Here is a 21,693-nt window from a genome sequence, read left to right as displayed (position 1 = left end):
AGCTCTATCCAACTGCCTGAAAACTCCAGTGCTGGATGTCTCAGGCCAAACAACCAGTAAGACAGGAATACAGCACCACCCATCAAAAGAAGAAAAAAAAAAAAAACGACCAAAAAATATGTTACAGACGAAGAAGCAAGGTAAAAACCTACAAGACCAAATAAATGAAGACAAAATAGGCAACCTACCAGAAAAAGAATTCAGAGTAATGATAGTAAAGATGATCCAAAATCTCGGAAACAGAATGGAGAAAATACAAGAAACATTTAACAAGGATCTAGAAGAACTAAAGAGGAAACAAACAGTGATGAACAACACAATTACTGAAATTAAAAATACTCTAGAAGGAATCAGTAGAAGAATAACTGAGGTAGAAGAACGGATAAGTGAGCTGGAAGATAAAATGGTGGAAATAACTACCACAGAGCAGAATAAGAAAACAGAATGAAAAGAATTGAGGACAGTCTCAGAGACCTCTGGGACAACAGTAAACGCACCAACATTCAAATTATAGGGGTCCCAGAAGAAGAAGAGAAAAAGAAAGGATCTGAGAAAATATTTGAAGAGATTATAGTCAAAAACTTCCCTAACATGGGAAAGGAAATAATCAAGTCCAGGAAGCACAGAGAGTAACATACAGGATAAACCCAAAGAGAAACAAGGTGAGATACATATTAATCAAACTATCAAAAATTAAATACAAAGAAAAAATATTAAAAGCAGCAAGGAAAAAGCAACAAATAACATACAAGGGAATCCCCATAAGGTTAACAGCTGATTTTTCAGCAGAAACTCTGTAAGCCAGAAGAGAGTGGCAGGACATATTTAAAGTGATGAAAAGGAAAAACCTACAACCAAGATTACTCTACCCAGCAAGGATCTCATTCAGATTTGACAGAGAAATTAAAACCTTTACAGATAGCAAAAGTTAAGAGAATTCAGCATCACCAAACCAGCTTTACAACAAATGCTAAAGGAACTTCTCTAGGCAGGAAACACAAGAGAAGGAAAAGACTTACAAAAACAAACCCAAAACAATTAAGATATCAATAATTACCTTAAATGTAAATGGATTAAATGCTCCAACCAAAACACACAGACAGGTTGAATGGATACAAAAACCAGACCCATACATATGCTGCCTACAAGAGACCCACTTTAGACCTAAGGACACATACAGACTGAAAGTGAGGGGATGGAAAAAGATATTCCATGCAAATGGAAATCAAAAGAAAGCTGGAGTAACAATTCTCATATCGGACAAAATAGACTTTAAAATAAAGACTATTACAAGCAACAAAGAAGGACACTACATAATCATCAAGGAATCAGTCCAAGAAGATATAACAATTGTAAATATTTATTGACCCAACATAGGAGCACCTCAATACATAAGGCAAATGCTAACAGCCATAAAAGGGGAAATTGACAGCAACACAATCATAGTAGGGAACTTTAACACCCCACTTTCATCACTGGACAGATCATTCAAAATGAAAATAAATAAGGAAACACAAGCTTTAAATGATACATTAAACAAGATGGACTTCATTGATATTTATAGGACATTCCATCCAAAAACAACAGAATACACTTTCTTCTCAAGTGCTTATGGAACATTCTCCAGGATAGAGCATATCTTGGGTCACAAATCAAGCCTTGGTAAATTTAAGAAAATTGAAATTGTATCAAGTAACTATTCTGACCACAGTGCTATAAGACTAGATATCAATTACAGGAAAAAGTCTGTAAAAAATACAAACACAGGGAGGCTAAACAATACACTACTAAATAACCAAGAGATCACTGAAGAAATCAAAGAGGAAATCAAAAAATAGCTGCAAACAAATGACAATAAAAACAGGATGACCCAAAACCTATGGGATGCTGCAAAAGCAGTTCTAAGAGGGAAGTTTATAGCAATACAATCCTACCTCAAGAAACAAGAAACATCTCAAATAAACAACCTAACCTTACACCTAAAGCAATTTGAGAAAGAAGAACAAAAAACCCCCAAAGTTAGCAGAAGGAAAGAAATCATAAAGATCAGATCAGAAATAAATGAAAAAGAAATGAAGGAAATGATAGCAAAGATCAATAAAACTAAAAGCTGTTTTTTTGAGAAGATAAAAAAAAATTGATAAACCATTAGACAGACTCATCAAGAAAAAAAGGGACTCAAATCAATAGAATTAGAAATGAAAAAGAAGTAAAACGGACACCGCAGAAATACAAAGGATCATGAGAGATTACTGCAAGCACCTGAATGCCAATAAAATGGACAACCTGGAAGAAATGGACAAATTCTTAGAAAAGCACAACCTTCCAAGACAGAACCAGGAAGAAATAGAAAATATAAACAGACCAATCACAAGCACTGAAATTGAAACTGTGATTAAAAATCTTCCAACAAACAAAGGTCCAGGACCGGATGGCTTCACAGGCGAATTCTATCAAACATTTTGAGAAGAGCTAACACCTATCCTTCTCAAACGCTTCCAAAATATAGCAGAGGGAGGAACACTCCCAAATTCATTCTACGAGGCCACCATCACCCTGATACCAAAACCAGACAAAGATGTCACAAAAAAAGAAAACTACAGGCTAATGTCACTGATGAACATAGATGAAAAAATCCTCAACAAAATACTAGCAAACAGAATCAAACAGCACATTAAAAGGATCACACACCATGGTCAAGTGGGGTTTATCCCTGGAATGCAAGGATTCTCAGTATACGCAAATCAATCAATGTGATAAACCATAGTAACAAATTGAAGGAGAAAAACCATATGATCATCTCAATAGATGCAGAAAAAGCTTTCAACAAAATTCAACACCCATTTATGATAAAAACTCTCCAGAAAGTAGGCATAGAGGGAACTTACCTCAACATAATACAGGCCATATATGACAAACCCACAGTGAACATCGTTCTCAATGGTGAAAAACTGAAACCATTTCCACTAGGATCAGGAACAAGACAAGGTTGCCCACTCTCACCACTGTTATTCAACATAGTTTTGGACGTTTTAGCCACAGCAATCAGAGAAGAAAAAGAAATAAAAGGAATCCAAATCGGAAAAGAAGAAATAAAACTGTCACTGTTTGCAGATGACATGATCCTATACATAGATAATCCTAAGGATGCTACCAGAAAACTACTAGATCTAATCAATGTATTTGGTAGAGTAGCAGGATACAAAATTAATGCACAGAAATCTCTTGAATTCCTATACACTAACAACAAAAGATCAGAAAGAGAAATTAAGGAAACAATCCCATTCACCACTGCACCAAAAAAAAAAAAAAAAACAAAAAACCTAGGAATAAACCTACCTAAGGAGGTAAAAGACCTGTGTGCAGAAAACTATATGACACTGATGAAAGAAATTAAAGATGTTACAGACAGATGCAGAGATATACCATGTTCTTGGATTGGAAGAATCAACATTGTGAAAATTACTATACTACCCAAAGTCAATCTACAGACTCAATGCAATCCCTATCAAATTACCAATGGCATTTTCCACAGAACTAGAACAAAAATTTTCACAATTTGTATGGAAACACAAAAGACCCCAAATAGCCAAAACAATCTTGAAAAAGAAAAATGGAGCTGGAGGAATCAGGCTCCCTGACTTCAGACTATACTACAAAGCTACAGTAATCAAGACAGTATGGTACTGGCACAAAAACAGAAATATAGATCAATGGAACAGGATAGAAAGCCCCGAGATAAACCCACGCACATATGGTCACCTTATCTTTGATAAAGGAGGCAAGAATATACAATGGAGAAAAGACAGCCTCTTCAATAAGTGGTGCTGGGAAAACTGGACAGCTACATGTAAAAGAATGAAGTTAGAACACTTCCTAACACCATACACAAAAATAAACTCAAAGTGTATTAAAGACCTAAATGTAAGGCCAGACACTATAAAACTCTTAGAGGAAAACATAGGCAGAACACTCTATGACATAAATCACAGCAAGATCCTTTTTGACCCACCTCCTAGAGAAATGGAAAAAGAAACAAAAATAAACAAATGGGACCTAATGAAACTTTAAAGCTTTTGCACAGCAAAGGAAACCATAAACAAGACGAAAAGACAACCCTCAGAATGGGAGAAAATATTTGCAAATGAAGCAACTGACAGAGGATTAATCTCCAAAATATACAAGCAGCCCACAAAGCTCAATATCAAAAAAACAAACAACCCAATTGAAAAATGGGCAAAAGACCTAAATAGACATTTCTCCAAAGAAGACATACAGATTGACAACAAACACATGAAAAGATGCTCAACATCACTAATCATTAGAGAAATGCAAATCAAAACTACAATGAGGTATCACCTCACACCAGTCAGAATGGCCATCAACAAAAAATTCTACAAACAATAAATGCTGGAGAGGGTGTGGAGAGAAGGGATCCCTCTTACACTGTTGGTGGGAAAGTAAATTGATACAGCCACTATGGAGAACAGTATGGAGGGTCCTCAAAAAACTAAAAATAGAACTACCATATGACCCAGCAATCTCACTACTGGGCATACATCCTGAGAAAACCATAATTCAAAAAGAGTCATGTACCACAGTGTTCACTGTAGCACTATTTACAATAGCCAGGACATGGAACCAACCTCAATGTCCATCGACACATGAATGGATAAAGAACATGTGGCACATATATACAATGGAATATTACTCAGCCATAAAAAGAAACAAAATTGAGTTATTTGTAGTGAGGTGGATGGACCTAGAGTCGGTCATACAGAGTGAAGTAAGTCAGAAAGAGAAAAACAAATACCATAGGCTAACACATATATATGGAATCTAAAAAAAAAAAAGTTCTGAAAAACCTAGGGGCAGGACAGGAATAAAGACGCAGACGTAGAGAATGGACTTGAGGACACAGGGAAGGGGAAGGGTAAGCTGGGATGAAGTGAGAGCGTGGCATGGACATATATACACTACCAAATGTAAGATAGCTAGTGGGAAGCAGCTGCATAGCACAGGGAGATCAGCTCAGTGCTTTGTGACCACCTAGAGGGGTGGGATAGGGAGGGTGGGAGGGAGATGCAAGGGGGGGGTATATGGGATATATGCATACATATAACTGATTCACTTTGTTATAAAGCAGCAACTAACACAACACTGTAAAGTAATTATACTCTAATAAAGATGTTTAAAAAAAAATTCGGAACTTCTGTGCACCAAAAGACAGAATTAGGAGAGTGTACTAAGCACTTGCATTATATCCTTCAATCTTTTCAAACAGGGATGTAAGTATCTCTGTATTGCAGATGAGGCATTGAGGCCCAGAGAGGTTAAAGAGCTTGCCCTGGACCACAAAGCTTACTAGTGGAGGAGCTGGGATTTGAACTGAGGTCTCACTGAGTCTAGAGACCAAGTTCGTAACTGATGGTGGTGCTGTCTTTCTTTTTCTTCCTCCAAAATGCCCCCTGTGGGGCCTGGCACAGTGTTGGGCTCCAGACATGTGTCGCCGTTGGCTTCCTGTGGCATCTTCCTGTGTGCATTCCTCCCTGTCAATTATTCTTTTCCTCCACCACCGTTCTGTTAGCTTGGTCTGCTGGGAACAGTTGCTCGTTGGTCTTTTTTCTGAGTTCCAAGGAAGCAAGATTCCTCTGGGCACGATTCACCACAGCTGCACCTGGGAGAGACGTGGGCAGCCATCCTGAGTCTGGAGCATGTCTGATCTAGCAGGATGAATGGCAGAGCCTTGGCGAAGAGGGGAAGAGGTGGCTGTCGTGGGGTAGTGCCAGGACCGCCAAGCCCCACTCTGTGTACTCAGGGGGCTGCGGGAGTCCCTGTGGTCCCAGCATCCTGGTGTGTGGCCCACCGCTTCTGCGTCCCTCCCTTCCTGGCTGCCAGAGGCCGGCCCCTGGAGCTGGGCATGTGGACACTCAGGCAGGGCCCTGTGCAGGCTGCCTCTGTGGGAAGCGAAAGCAGAGCCGGGTTTGGGGGCCGTGGGTGAGTCCCTTGGAGTTGCTGCCAGGGTCACCACAGACCCAGGTACCTGCCATGCATGCCGATGACACTGGAAGGTAGAGGTTGCGTGTCCTGTGAGAAATCTTGTGAGAATTAGGCAATGCCTGGACTCCACCCCATCTGAGCCTGCTCAGGGCGTCTGGATTCCAGGACCACTGCCTCTCAAGAGGGTCCTGTGAAGGGAATTGCAGGCCTGCCTCCAGATCAGATTTGAGCCAATCATGCTAATCATAGTGGTACCATTTACTGAGGACTTAGGTGCCAGGCGCTTTGCCTTAGCACAAATGTACATAAAAAGCTTACTTTTTATATACACTTTCTCAATACTTACAAACCTCAGTGAAATACAAATTCTCATTATTTCTAATGTACAGTTGTGGCATGAACACTAAGACCAACCTCCGCCGTGCCCTCGTAGCTGCTAAGTGGCGGAGTCCGGATTCAAACCCACATCTGTGTGATGTCAAAACTCAGAGGAGTGTTCACCATAAGCTAAAGAAGCTTCAGCCTCAGAGCCCCCCATTTGCATGGGTCCCTTCCAAGGCATAGGAGGGCCCTAGCAATGTGTTCACATGGTCATATGTTCTTTAAAAATTTGCAAAACAAAAAAATAAATTGCAAAATAATAGATTATTTCCTTAGTTACCATTTCCTTCCACTTCGTCTTCCCTCCCTCAAGCTTGCCCTGGTTTGGTGCAGAGCCAGGCAACATGGGGATGTGGCTGAGAGGAATTCGAGTTGGGATATATTCAGTTAGGGTTTGGTGGGTTATTCTTTTTTTTTAAATTTTATTGGAGTAGAGTTGATTTACACTGTTGTGTTAGTTTCAAGTGTACAGCATAGTGATTCAGTTATACATATACATGTATTCATTCTTTTTCAGATTCGTTTCCCATATAGGTTATGGTGGGTTATTCTGACTTGGCTCGCAATCACTTCTGTGACTGTGTGGTTATCCCTAGCTGTCCCACTGAAGGAACGGCTTCCAGGAATACTCCTGCCCCCTGCGCCCACTCACCTGGCCTCACGAACGTACTGGCAGAGATTGGATTGCGACTATGAATGTGGCCTGTGTCTTCAGCACAGGAAGTATGCAGAAATGGAGAAGAAACATGAAACTTTCGAGAAAAACTATTAGTAATCAAAGCTAATTTTTATCTTTCCATTCCCTCTAGGTAATGATATTGCAAAACTGTTGTCATATAAAGAGGCAATCAAAGAGAATGCAGCCAAAAATATAGACAAAAATTAGAGGTGTGTCAGGCAGTGAATTAATACAAGCTGTTATATTATTTTTCTGGGTTTTGTGTCTGGAGCATCTCTGATTTAGCAGGATGAATGGCAGAGCCCTGGCTAAGGCCATTCAAAAACATGACTGAAGGCAGGTGGCGGCCGGTGCACTTGGGGTCAGGGTTGAAGCATTTGGAGATAAGGTCTTTAAAGAGGTAACTAAGTTAAAATGAGGTTATTTGGGTGAGTCCTAATCCAATATGACTGGTGCCCTTATTAGGAGAGGAGATTAAGACACACATGTATCAATGATTGTACAGAGAGAGCAAGGTCTCATTTGGAATATCAGTCTGTGATATTTGTCAGTTTTTAAAAATTTGTAAATTGTGGGCGTTTGTCTCATTCTCGACAGTTACTTTTGTAGCTAGTTTTTTGTTTAAAATTGGGTATCATCTTTCTTAAAGAGGACCCAAACCCAACCCTGGAACTGACTCTGCCCAAACTCATCATGCTCTTAGCATAGGAAGGTCCCCCAGTCCTCAGCATGGATGGGGAAATGGGGCCTCTTTTCTGGAAAAGTCTGAGCTGCCAGCACTTTAGAAAGTGCTACAGGCGTCCTGTAATGGGGATGGGAGGCTGCAGGTGTCCTCCAAGGCAGGCCGTGGAGGCTGAAGAGGGTGCAGCAGCACAGCAAAGTCCCTGAGAGAGGGTGGCCACCAGCTTGCAGTGGGATTCGTCCAATGTTTACACTGAGCAAAAGAGGGCTGGGGGCAACTTACGAATCACCTAGCCTTCTGCGCTGTGCAGTAGCTTTCCGTACAGCCCCATCCCAAACTGAATTTGCAGATGAGATTTCCTTGGACATCTCGGCCCAAAGGGAATTCTGGTGCCACCTTAGGAGTGAGGATGCAGAGGTGAGCAGGTGTGAGAGCGAGGCTGCGGCACAGGTGGCCTGTTCTGCCGCCCCAGGGGCTTTTGGGCAGTGGACACAGAAACATGACTGAAGGCAGGTGGTGGCCGGTGCACTGGGGTCAGGGTTGAAGCGTACTGTGTCCTCTGTGATCCCAGGTCACACCAGCTCATTCACTTTGGCCCCAGGGAGTTGCAGCAGCTGCAGGGCTGGAGCTTGCCTTCCCTTCAGGAACTCGCCTCCTTTATGATTTTCACTTCTCCATCTGGTGTCGGGACTGCAAATTACAGGAGGTGACGATGCATCTCTTCTCCCGCTGAACAAAGGGACTGTGGTGATAATAGGCTGATGTGGGCTACCCCAGCTCCAGGAATGCTCCTCCTTCTGTGTCCTCTGGCAGCCAATCAGCACACAGGCTGAAGGAAGCTTCACTAGGGACAGGCCCACAGTGCGGGTGCTTTGCTCAGAGGCTGCCCTGCGGGGCGGGAAGGATGTGCCCATGGGCTCTGGGATTAGAGAAAATGATTGTACAGAGAGAGCAAGGTCTCATTTGGAATTCTAACAAGCAGAGAGGCTGAAGGAGGCGAAGAGTCACTGGTCTAAGAACAGCCTGACATCACCCGTCCTGGGTGTCCCTCAGCGTTAGCTGTTTTCTGGCTTTTGAGTGTGGGGATCAAGGGTTATTCCTCAACCTCTGTCTTTATGTCCCCCTCTGAATGAACCGCGCCCAAAAGAGTGAACACATTCACACAGCTACTCTCCCCTGTGACCACAGCTGCAGTCAATTACATTCTGTACCTGTATATACATATAATACAATTCTACACACAATACACACACACAACAAAATAAGTAGCATTTGGGATAATGTTATGGGCTGAATTGTGTCCCCCCTGAAATTCATATGTTAAAGTCCTAACCCCTGGTACCTCAGAATGCAACTGCATTTGGAGATAAGGTCTTTAAAGAGGTAACTAAGTTAAAATTAGGTTATTTGGGTGAGTCCTAATCCAATATGACTGGTGCCCTTATTAGGAGAGGAGATTAAGACACACACGTATTAAGAGAAGACCATATGATGACACAGAAAGACAGCCATCTAAAACCAAGGAGTGAGGCCTCAGAAGAAACCAACCCCGTCCACACCTTGATCTTAGACTTTCAGCCTTAAACACTGTGAGAAAATAAATTCATGTTGTGTGAGCCTGCACCAGTCTGTGGTATTTTGTTATGGCAGCCCTAGCAAATTGATACAGATAATGATGGTGACTTCACTGCAATGGACTTCAATAAGCAGGAAAAGATACTCCTTCACGATGGATGTTGCCTTGTTTTAACACACTGACTGCTAGGAATTTCACATAGGGGATTTTGCAGCCACTGGTCCAGGCCAGGCCTGTGGATGCTCCCCTCAGATACCTCACGGTGATCCTTGCCAAGCTCATCTGCACCCCAGCGTCTTCTGCTGAGTTCCTGTGCTTGCCATCTTCCCTGATAGCACTAGGGCTTTTTAGCCTCTGGAGTCTTCTTCTCCCCCTCCTATAATCTCCTTATCATGAAACAGGAAAGAAAGGAAAGGGGGGCGGAGGGCAACTTTTCTTAAATACTGAATAGGTTCTAGATCAGGTGGGCTAGGGGCCTGGAGAAAGGGTGAAGACCTGTGTGGGGTGATGGGCTAGGGATTTCCAGTCTGCTGGGGGAAGGAAAAGGGGAGACAAAGTTGTTAGAGCAAAAAGAGAGGATCTAGCCTGGGGGAGAGAACTTGGGAGAGGCGCAAGCAGGGCCCAGGAGAAGGAATAGCCCGCAGAGGGGAGTGAGTGCACAACCTTAATTAAGCATTCTATATTCATGCTGTCCAATATGGCAGCCACTAGTCCTGTGGTCGTTGAGCTCCTGACATGTGGCTAAGTGTGACTGACTGAGAAACTGAATTCTTAATTTAATTTTAGTCATTTTAAGTATAAATAGCTACATGTGGCTGCAGGGTTGGATAGCACAGTTCGGTTCTAGAGATCATGGCCTTGCTGCTCGCCTACTCAACAGCAACCTTCCTTCCCCCTTGCTCACGGAACCCCAGTTTTGTTCAGTCCTGTGCTTTAGGGAAGAGTGAGCTCCTTCCAAGCTCTCTGGGGGGAGGTAAGTCTTGATTAGTCTAAGCCAGTTATGGTCATTATATCCCCCTTGTTAGTGATCAGTTTAGGAGTAGGCAAATGATGCAAATCCAACCAATGAGACAGAGGGGGACGTCTGCTGGAGGATTCTGAGAATGTTCTCCTTGATCTTAGAAAGGATCATAAAGAGGGGATGGTCTCCCTTCTGGGCCTTGGATTTTTCTGTGAAAATCTGATGTTTAGAATGGTTGGAACCACCTCATGCCCACAAGGGGACAAAAGCCAGTATGCTGAGGATGGCTGACCTAAAAGATGCAGAGAACCTGGGTCTTCAGTGATGTTGCCAAGCCATACCATAACCAACCTTGGAATTGTCCTACCTCCTTTGTTATGTGAAATAACAATTCCCTTTATTAGTAAAGATATTTGAAGCTGGGTCTTCTGTTAAATGCCGTCAAAAGTATTCTTTGGGGATTAGCAAGTCCACGGCAGGCAGTTTGTGTTTCTGCCTCCAATGCCAACGCTATAAAATACAGCACTTTTTCTCATCATGCCCCTCAAACTAATGTTCCAAGCAGACACTACCAGTCAGTTGGAGTCAATATGCTAGATGAAAATCAGTTTGCCATTCCTGCTCTGGGGCAGAAGAACACAGCATCTCCTCTGCCACAAACTCCCCAGCAAACACTTTCTTCCCGTTGGTCCTGGCTTAACAAGTGGACAGTATGCCTGTGAAATCAAACAGTACATCAATACCCATGACACCAGCCCACAGAAACAATTCAAATAAGCCTGAATCAAGGGAAACAGGTTTTCCTTATGCCCAAGGACGTTAAAAAAAAAGTACTTATTTTTTTAAGGGTCAATTCATGTTTGCAAGGGAAGTCAGTCACACAGCAACCTTTATTTGAATATAATGGAGCAAAAATGCTCTTTTATTAATCTGATGTCCAATAAATATCTTTGCAGCTGTTACATGAACGGTAGGTGTCTGGCACATAAATGTATACACATGTCCACGGCTGATAGATTTATGCTGTACACGAGTCATCCCACATAGAGCATGCCCTCACTCACACAAGGATACGCGTGGCTGTCTCGGGCATTTGTTAAAACACACTTGGTCAAACATTTTGGCAATATGGGAATCAGACACAGAGAGGCATACCAGAAAGATGAGTTCACAACAGGACCAGCTGTACTTAAGAGAAAAACTCTGGAAACCCGAAACAGAATTTATTGGGGTTCACACATGCAGCACATATATACAGTACACTTGGGGTAACGGGAATATTCATAGCAGGAGGGCTTACAGAGCAGTAAAAACAGAAGAGAAACAAGACAAAACAAAACGCCCAAGTGCCAAAACCAAGGAGAGGATCACTGCCAAGATCTCATCGCAAAGGAGAGTGGATTGTTGGTTTAACATGTGTCCAAAATGGAGGTTCACCTGAAAGAACAAACTCTTCTAGGACTTTATTTACAGTATGTAGACATTAGTGAAGGATGTATGGTCTATTCAATGTGTTCCTGGATCAGGACAAGGATACAGAACCGCATTTTGGACGGTATGAAAGCACACATCAAGAAAGAACATTTCTTTTTTCTTTTGTTTGATTTAGGACATAGACTCAGTACAGTAAACGTATAAGAACAGCAGAGGAGACGAGATTAAGCCAATCTGTCCAGTTCTATCTAGGTAGGCCTGGTGAATGTCAAAGGCAAGGAAGGAGTTTCCTTGTTCAACGCTTACCAGGGTGTGAGAGGGGAGACACTTTGTAACTTCAAACGGATTTGTTTTTGTTTGCACAGCACATAATAGTCAGTTTGCTGTACATCCTCCCAGAAGAAACAATACTCGTAGAGAGTGGTGGATTCTCTGCACTGTGGGTCTTATTCTGAATCAATACAAACGCAGAAAGAAACCCTCTGTGTACCACAGGAGATTGAAATTGCTGTCTTTCCCTCCCTTGGGTTTATGGGCAGTGCTGAGCCGCAGACCCATGGGACTCAATTTGGTGTGGCCTGGGTCTATGCAACGGGTGGCCACGTACTGGTCAGGGCTCTAGGGAGTGGCAGGTAGGCACATGATGAGCCACTGTCTCAGAGGAGGAGTCTGATTTGTAGCGTTTGTCAATATCCGTGGTGTGAATACTCCCACCATGGCCGATTGCAAGCTACAAAGGTGATGTCACTGACCTGCAGTTGGGAAGTAGTGCCCAGTAGCCCAGCACCACAGTGTTTTTCTCCCATACAGACACAATAGGTGTCGATTACCTCAAGGGCATAGATAGTACTAAAATGGAGTAAAATAATTAGAAAGTGATGAGTTTAGAATATTTATTACCTTGGTTTTTAAATATACTTTAATTGTACTTTCACATATTTTAATTTTTTATAATGGCTGTTTCTCAACCATTTTCGGCTCACAAAATTCCTGAAATGATGGGCTCTGAGGAACTGGTTTGCACCTGCTCTAGCCCATCCCTGGCTTTCGACGACTTGGCCCCTGTGAGCTGCTCGGCCAGTCACTCTCCAGGCACCTGAAAGCTGCTTAGGACCCTGCACCCCAGCTTCTAGGGCGGGCCACTAGCCGGTGTTAAACCCTGTGCGGGTCTGAACAGAGGGCTGAGGGCTGCTTTCTCCTCCTCCTGGTTCTGGGCACTCTTGGCACATAGTGAGCACGGAGGTGGCAGGGTAGGCAGAGAGCGGGCAACCTCTGCAACCTCAGCAGTTAAATCTGAGTGGAAGGCACCTGCTGGCCTTCTGCACCAAGTAGGGCCCTCGGCAGGCATGGAGAGGTGTGTCTACTCCCCCTGGTCAATGAATTCCGGGACCTCGCTGCGGGCCTCCTTGCCTTCCAGGAGTCAAGCATGGAGCTCTAAGACTTCTGCCTCAGAGATGGGCCTCGCTCAGACCTCAGGCTAGTGGTGCCCATCCCATCATACGCAGGAGTCGGGAAGGAGTTGGAAATCTCGCCCAGCATGGGGAGCTGTGTCAAAGCCAACCGTCTAGAGCTCACAGCTCCTGCACCCACTCCCCTTCTCCCCATTCCCCCTCCCCTGGGCCTCCCCAGCAGGCGCGGTCAGCACATTCCTTGGTCCCAAGGGCCCTGTCAAGCTTGTCCCCGTACACTGCTAGAGTCAAGAGGAGACAAGAGGATGGGAGGTGGAGGAGCAGAAGGGAGAAAGGAGGTGAGTGTGTTTTGCCAGTTGGAGGTAAGGAGGACAAAGCCAGGGGCAAAAAGGAAGTTGTGACTCTGGGAGGGGAGGGCGGAGGGGCACTGACAACCACCTTCTCTCTGCTCTGCCCCTCACGTCCCCCAGCACCCAGAGGTCTTTTGCAGCCTTGAGACGCTTTACCATGCACTGGTTTTAAACTGAAATCTGAAAAGCGCCTGCCACTGACTGTCAGAACCTGTTTTCTGGGTGGCTTATCTGCTGACTTCGTCACAGGTCTTCAAAAACAGAAAGGAAACACCCTGGGAAGCTGAGGCCCCGAGGACATGGCATGGCGGCAGCTGGGGGATTTGCTGACTCTGCTCCAGAGAGGACTCCAGCGCTGCCTGCTCTGAACACTTCCCAGCCCCCGCCTCCAGTTTCAGGCCATAAAAAGAATGCCCCAGAAGAAACTGGGACTTTAAAACTGAACACCTCTATTTTATGCATTCACTTTGCTGTACAGCTGAAACTGACACAGCAGTGTAAAGCAGCTATACTCCAATTAAAAATAAAATGAACACCTCTATAAAGATGGGGTGATCTTGGCTGCTAATTCTTTTAATACCTTAGCTTGGTTTCCCGCCAGGATATTTAAAGAAAAAGCACATGTATGGCTCCGTTTTTCTCATTTTCCAAATATGTACTAGTTAGTAGTCCCTCCAACAAAGGCCAAGCAATTGAGGGGCTTTCTCCTTCTGTCAAAGATATTCCCGATTTCTGAGTAGTTCCTGCTCTGCCCATGGTAGGCTGTTCTTTTTTTTTTTTTTTTAACATCTTTATTGGAGTATAATTGCTTTACAATGATGTGTTAGTTTCTGCTGTATAACAAAGTGAATCAGCTATACATATACAGATATCCCCATATCTCCTCCCTCTTGCGCCTCCCTCCCACCCTCCCTATCCCACCCCTCTAGGTGGTCACAAAGCACGGAGCTGATCTCCCTGTGCTGTGCAGCTGCTTCCCACTAGCTATCTATTTTACATTTGGTAGTGTACATATGTCAATGCTACTCTCTCACTTCATCCCAGCTTACCCTTCCCCCTCCCCGTGTCCTCAAGTCCATTCTCAATGTCTGCATCTTTATTCCTGTCCTGCCTCTAGGTTCCTCAGAACCTTTTTTTTTTTTTTTAGATTCCATATATATGTTTATTTCTTTTAAATTTGGGAAAATAACACTTTGTGTTTATGGGGCGGGGGTAACAACAGGTAATGGGGATCAATATGAGGACCCCCCATTATAGATGCTTTCTCTTTCATTCTCCCTGTTTCCCTGCCCTTATTTAAGTCCTGCAAAGGGTTAACTACCTACATACAGCACAGCGCCTCAACCTAGCACATGCAAGTTATTCAATAGATATTTATTGATGAGATGACATGAGATGACAAGCGATCAGGGGATGTTCTGCCCAGCTCTTTCCCCCACCCAGTGCTGTTAGCCTGAAACTATGGCCCATGAACTGTATCCTTGTCACTCAAAATCCTGAGATTACTAAACTGGATCAAGGTCTTGGTTGAGCAAGACCGAAGTCAGCCCTGGCAATGGCTGTGCCTGGTTGGTGAGACACCATTGATAGGAGGAATGGTCAATATTTAGAGCAAAAGAACATCACATGGAGAACTGTCACTCCACACCTGAAACAATGAAGGGACACGCAACACACCTAGAAGACACTTACAATTCTGTCTACGTCACGGATTGTGAGAGAAGCTTTACTCAAAACACACTTTGCTTGGCAGAAACATAAACTGTAAAAAATATGTAGTCCATTTCAGAGTGCCCTACTGTGTAGGTTTCTTTTCATTGTGGCAACTTGACTGTTGTTTCTGTAGGTTTGTACCTTGACTGAGTTCAACGTGATATGGGGGTTCATGGAAAACCAAACATACAGCCAACACGCCCTTAACAATCAACCGACTGTCTTTCCGTGATACCAGGTGAAGGCCAAATTCAGACATTTCCGGCTTCAGAGCCTTTAATGCATGAACAAGTGAAGTGCATTACTGAAGAAACAGGTAGAGGCCATTTTGATATTAAGCAGAAAAAAAATGGAGAATATCATATTCTGTTTTGATTGGCAGAGGGAATCAGAAGCTATTCCCATGGAATGATTTTGAAATGATCCCAGGGCTGAGAAAATCTCAATTCTGCCCTAATCTCTTCATTGGAACCTTCTCAACATCTTGGACTCTCCCTTTGGTCACTACATTTCTTTTCCCACCTCTCTCTTGATATCTCAAGACAACCAGAAAAGCAGCTACGCAGTTTGGTGCAAACGTGAGCTTAGGCTTGGTGAGATTTGTAAGTGAAGGTGCATTTGCCAATTCAGGTGAAATCACTTTAGAACTCTGCTTCTGAAGGCCTAGGTGTGCATGAGGCCATGCTTCAAGAATAAAATGGAGTAGAGTCAGGAGAGCTATGGAATGCAGCCTTTGTGACAGGATTGTGATCAGAGAGTCTTCTGACTGTCTGCATCGCTACAGGGAGGGGCCCTTTCCTTGGCAGCCACTGGGAACTGTCAAACCAGCAGTGAATGGAGATAACGCTCCGGATCCTAGGAAGCTGGCAGCACAAACAACATGGGAACCACGCTCTCGCCTATCCCACAGGGGCTTCCCGAACAACTTCCTGAGCTCTTGCATGTTTACCTATTTCCTAATTTTTCAGTTTCTAAACTCAACCTATTTGGTGCTTGTAAAGAAGAGCTTAGCATAAGAAGAAGATAGTAAGATGAAGCTGTTTTCACGACGATCCTCTAGAATCTTAGACTAGTCCCAGTAGCAAACTAGTCCCAATGCACAGATGGGAAAACTGAGGATCAGAGATGTTCAATGACCTACATTCTCCTCAGCAAGATCTGGGTCTCATTACTGGTTAGTGGGGGAATTTGGGCGAGGACCCATCTATCTTATCTCCCAGCATCAGTCTTCTGGGTGTAAGATGACTGCTAGCTGCTGGGTTTGGCTTCCAAGGCAGCGAGATTAAATGAGAGGAGGGTAAGACAGGAGGGTAAGCCCCATTACTGGGGGTGTAATGTATAGGACTTTCAGTTTGGAGCAGCTGGGTTTTTTCCTCCTGAGAGGACCAGTGATAATAACAGGATTCGGGGGCATTCTGGATTGATCCAAAGAGCTATTAGGAAATTTTAGATAGAAAAGGAGTTGGAAATACAGGAGCCAGTGGGAGTGTTTCCTAGGCTTTCATTTGTGCACATACTCTCATTTTCTTTCTACTGCAGGTGAAATGAGGTGCTGGTTGCAGGTCCGTGTGCCAACAGCCTGCTGCACTGATAGAACTGGGAGTTTCTGTTTAAGCGCATGGCTCTATCTTAATCCTGCTGACCCCAGAACAAGCCGGACAGGCCACACCACATACTTTGGGAAGAACTTGAGCTCTCTCACGGAAAATGACGGTGATGGGGACAACGTGAAGGAGGCGGGGAAACTGCAGGAAAAGTGGAAAAGGTGGTGACCAAGAAGGTTTGTGACCACAGACTGTCCAGGAGATTAGAAGAGATCCCTCTTGGGCCACCTGGGAGGTTTGGATGAAGTGACAAGAAGGTCAAGAAAGGTCATTCTGAAGGGGATGCGTGGTGGCAGGTCTCATCAAGTGCGGTTCTGCTGGTTTATCCCATTCTGACCTAACCCAGCGTTCAGACAAAATACTATGTAAACCGTGCTCTGGATATTTGATGCATTTAGAACTACAACAGACATTTGAGACATTTCTAAAAGTAAAGACAGTCCAGTAAGCAAAGTTAACTGCTGCGGAAGATCTACAGACAGCAATACCCATGCACATTTCTCTTCATCTTTTGAATGGGTTGGCGGAGATACACATTACTTTTGCAGTTATTACCACACATGCTACATTCAACTAAAAAGCCTGCTCAGGTCCCCAGATATGTCTTTTTTAAGAAGATAAATCAAGGGGTAGGTAGGTGAGGAAATGAGTGCGAAGAGCATACACAATATGTTCGTGGGTTGTCTGACCGTCATCTTCATTTTCCAATAATATTCCAGGAGGCAGAGGTGAAAAAAAGTTCTGTTTCTCTCCTGCTTTGTTGATATTGTTCTAATAGATCTCGTCTAGTCTTTATTGATTATCCTTCTTCCTGCCACCTTTGCAGTTTTGGGTTTGAGCTTTCCTGATGCTCTGGCCCTAAGCCCGCATCCCCAGGGAACCACCCTCATCCTGCCAGCCCCCGACACCAGGCTGCCCCCCCTGTACAGGCCTGAGTTACTTCAAGGGAGAGTCGATTAATGGCTTCTGTTCATGAAAGAAGCTTTTCACAGAGCCTGAACTCTGCTGTCTGGGGCTCTCGGAGGATCAGGAGGAAGGGGAGAGAGAGGCGGAGCGGTCTGTGGGGTTAAGACATCTTTGAATGTAATGACTATTGGAAACAAAGGCTCTCCCTTCCTGGAGGCCCCAGGGCCGCGGCCTGTTGGAAACGCCTACAATAAGTAATAAGAATAACCCTCTAACAAGACATGGAGAGTTTAAAAAAGGACTATTGTTTTAATATGGGATTTATTCCTGGCTGCAAGTCTACCTGGAGGCTTCAGATTTCAAAGATGAGTAAAAAGGACCAGCGTGGGGGAGGGGCAGCCCCAGGGGTGAGAAGGTCACAGAGCTGACAGCCATGGGAATGTCCTGCCGACCTCTCTCTTCAGGCCCAGGCGGACTCCAGAGGTAACATGAGCAGCCAGACCCACCAGGAGATGCTGCCCTTGTCTGCCCGAGGGCCCCTTGGAGCACAGCAGGCTGTGATTTCACACTGAGGCGTTAGCCAGAACACACCGACCAGCGCACTGGTCCAGCCAAGCCATATGCGTTGCTAGTAGGAAGTCCAATGTCAACTCCCCAGGGGTACCGGCCCTCAGGATACCCCTCGAGGTATCACTTGGCATTTACAAATGGATTTAGGTGTGACTTTCTTCCTCATTTTCAATTTACAACCACTCAGATGACTGACAATCTCTAGATGAGAGAGTTTGGGTGAAGGGCAGAATCAGGTGGGCAGACCCAGTTAGAAAGTGGCTTTTTCCCCTTGAATCTGCTACCTGGCAAGGTCAATGGCAGCTGGGGGTGGGGTGGCGGGTGGGGATGAATGTCGGCCCACGATCCCCCTGAGCTCTGACTTTCTAATATTCTGAACCACATGCCACAGTCACAGACATAATTACAGGCCTTTTTCCTCGTACTTTTCAGAAGTTTCACCGGGGGCTTTCTAGCAGAAGTCTTGCTCAAGCAGCTCAGAGATCTTTGCTGCCAACAGCAGAGCCCCTATTTTTCTTGTCAGCAGAGACAGTCAACGTTAACTGTCAAGCCTGAAAGAGCCCCACCCAGCTCTGTTTGGTGTCACGTGGTGTTTTTTTTTTTTTTTTTTTTTGAAAGGCCCTGCTGTAACAGCAAGAATTGCTGGGTGTCCTTTTCTAAGTAAACAGGAAATATCACTCTGTTTGAAAAAAAGAAAAGAATCCCTCTCCTCAGCACAAATGTGATAATACGCCCACTTATCTTTCCCGTGAATGTTGCATTAGGAGCAGGATCTATTTCTTACAGCAGCGCTGTCCTCTTCTTAGCTTCTGAACCTGCAGCGAGCAGAAGCTCAGGAAGGCCCGGCTGACCAGCACATTTAAAAAAATCCTTCCACTGATTTCTGGAAGGCAGTAGCATCACAGTTAGGAAAGACAACGATGCATGAAAACAAACAAACAAACTGCAAAATCACATTTAAGGGGCGAGATGGTACGCATCTAAATTTTAGTCGCAGCAAGAATTACTGTTTTGGGATTTGACCGCTTTTCTGTATCTGAAAAAGCTGGAGCCTTGAGTCAGTCGGGAGAGTTGACATGGGGCAGCAGAAAGAAACACAGGACGGATGGCTTTTTTTCCGTTACATCAGGACCTGGGTTCGTGTGTCAGGCAGGCGCAACCCCACCAGCCCTCCACACACGAGCACGGTGGAGGCCAGCAGGATGGGGATCGCTTTGGTGATGCTGACCAGGGAGCCGAATATTAAGTTTCCGAGGACGGCCGCTGCTTTGCACAGCGCGTTCAAGAAGCCAAAGCCTGTTGCCCTGCAAAGGACAAGAGATATGGACAAGGTTGAGAAAGCGTCTTCCAAGAGTCCAACTTTAGACACAAATGTCTTCTAGGATAATTTTCAAAGATCTTCAAGTAGACTGTTTTGTATGTCCTTAGAGCAAGTAATCAAATATTTGTCAGCACGTTTGGAAGTAGAGAACCCCAGCTGTTGGTATTGTTCCTTCAGCCCTCTGTTGACTTTCTTGCCACCTCAACTGATTCTTATTCTGCCCATGAGTTTATTGTGAAGAGAAAGAGAAAGGACATTTCAGGGAGTCAGAAAAGTTACATTAAATTAAAATGTATGACGATGTACTTCTTTAAATTTTACTTTTTACTCCCTATTTCCTCTTAGCTTAATTGGTGTGTGAGGTTTTAAATACTTAAAGTGCATGGAACTTTCAGAGAAAATCAGGGATGACTGGGTTGTACTTGCATCGTTCTGGTACCATGGAAGTGAACTATCATACTCTTGTCCCAAATGTTTTTGGTAGCGGGCAGAAACTGAACCCTGAGCTGGGTGGCCACCAATGAGCTAGTGACACATTTCTTACACCCTCACCAGAGTCCTAGGTGGGAAATCAAGCCCAAGACAATATTACAGAGGAAATCAGATTGTAGGCCCATAGAAGATCTTGTTTAACTCTGCTGACATATAATATGTGCAGGTGGTATATAAATAAGACACATCCCATTTCTTAAGACATTCTTTGGAAAAGAAAAATTTTACTATCTTTATGGGTGTTGAATGGTTTTTACTGTGGTTTTCTAGGCAAGAAATTTAATTTTGTTCATGAGAGTACCGATACTGCTGACATCATGAGATAATACAAATTTCCTCTGCCTTTATGCCGGCTCCCTGTTTTTTGTCCGTCACCGGGTATATGTGTGTAATAAAGGCACGTTGAATGCAGGGTTAACTGTTGGATACCTTTATCCCCCTCCAGAGGGAAATGCATTTTATATACCATAAAATGCAGTACTTAGTACACATCTTTCTTTGATTGATTTGTAAATTTGTTTAGTGTAGGTTTTCTTTTGGCCAGTCAGAACAACTACTCTTCACGACGCGTGCTATTCCTAGTGGTATTTTCTACAATGTGTAGATATTTACTGTGGGTATTATTCAGCCATTCCCCTTCCCATACCATAAGAAAGGAATAAGCACCCCTCCTGTGCTGTAGGAACCGAGCCATTGATTTTGCTGGTTAGAACAGACCTAAGAAACGGCAGCAAGCACTGCCTTTCTTTTTTGGCCAAGACACCTAGAAAGTCGAGTAAGCGGCCTCTGCAGTGTTGCAAAGTTGCCAACTGTTTGGATCTTGGAAGGGGTGTAACAGAATCTCCGATGGAGAAAAACAGGAACTTCTTGAAAAGAGGGTAAGCTCATTTTGTATTCTTCCTCTTCTTTTTGGTTTGTTTTTAAAGAAAGAGACTAGTAATAGCAACAACCACCAGAAAGATAAGGAGATTTAATGTACTGATAACTATTTTCAAATGAAATTGCTTGAGGTTACACACTGGGTACCACAGAAGACTTAAGCAGAATGACATCATCATCTACCCCTCCCCCACCCCCATGGAGAGGCCAGGAGGCCAAACTGTCTATTTTTTTTTTTTTAATTAAAAGACGTTTTTTGAGCAGTTTTTGGGCTCCAAAAAATTGAGTGAAAAGAAGAGAGAATTTCCATATAGCCCCTCACCTTCCACCCCTGTTATTAACATGTTAGTATGGCATATTTGCTACAATTGACGAGCCAATATTAACATATTACTGTGAACTAAAGTCCATAGTTTACGTTAGGGTTCACTGTGTTGTGTATTCTATGGGCTTTGACAAATGTATAATGACATGTATCCACCACTATAGCATCATACAGAATAACAGTTTCACGGCCCTAAAAATCCTGGCAACCACAGATCCTTTTACTATCTCCATAGTTTCACCTTTTCCAGAATGTCATATAATTCAAATTATATAGTACGTAGCCTTTTCAGGTTGGCTTCTTTCACTTTTTTTAAACTACATTTTAGTTTCTAGATTCTAGAGTCATAAATTACCCAATGCATCTTATGGTAGTGAGATAAGCTGTATTGTTCTGGGGAAAATGGCTAGC

General features: G+C 43.8%; 1 protein-coding gene across 1 annotated transcript in view; it reads right to left on the bottom strand.

The window, feature by feature from the left end:
• Positions 1–17,799: 17,799 nt before the first annotated feature.
• Positions 17,800–21,693, bottom strand: part of SV2C (synaptic vesicle glycoprotein 2C) — a 243,105-nt gene continuing 239,211 nt past the window's right edge. The window contains exon 13 of the mRNA XM_007175894.2: positions 17,800–19,569. Coding sequence (XP_007175956.1) covers positions 19,386–19,569 — 184 coding nt within the window. The 3' untranslated portion in view covers positions 17,800–19,385. The remainder of the gene's footprint in view (positions 19,570–21,693) is intronic.

Source organism: Balaenoptera acutorostrata, chromosome 2 (assembly GCF_949987535.1).
Source record: "Balaenoptera acutorostrata chromosome 2, mBalAcu1.1, whole genome shotgun sequence".
NCBI classification, from domain to species: domain Eukaryota; kingdom Metazoa; phylum Chordata; class Mammalia; order Artiodactyla; family Balaenopteridae; genus Balaenoptera; species Balaenoptera acutorostrata.
The sequence above is the reverse complement of the archived record's forward strand: the minus strand, read 5'-3'. Positions and strand labels throughout refer to the sequence as shown.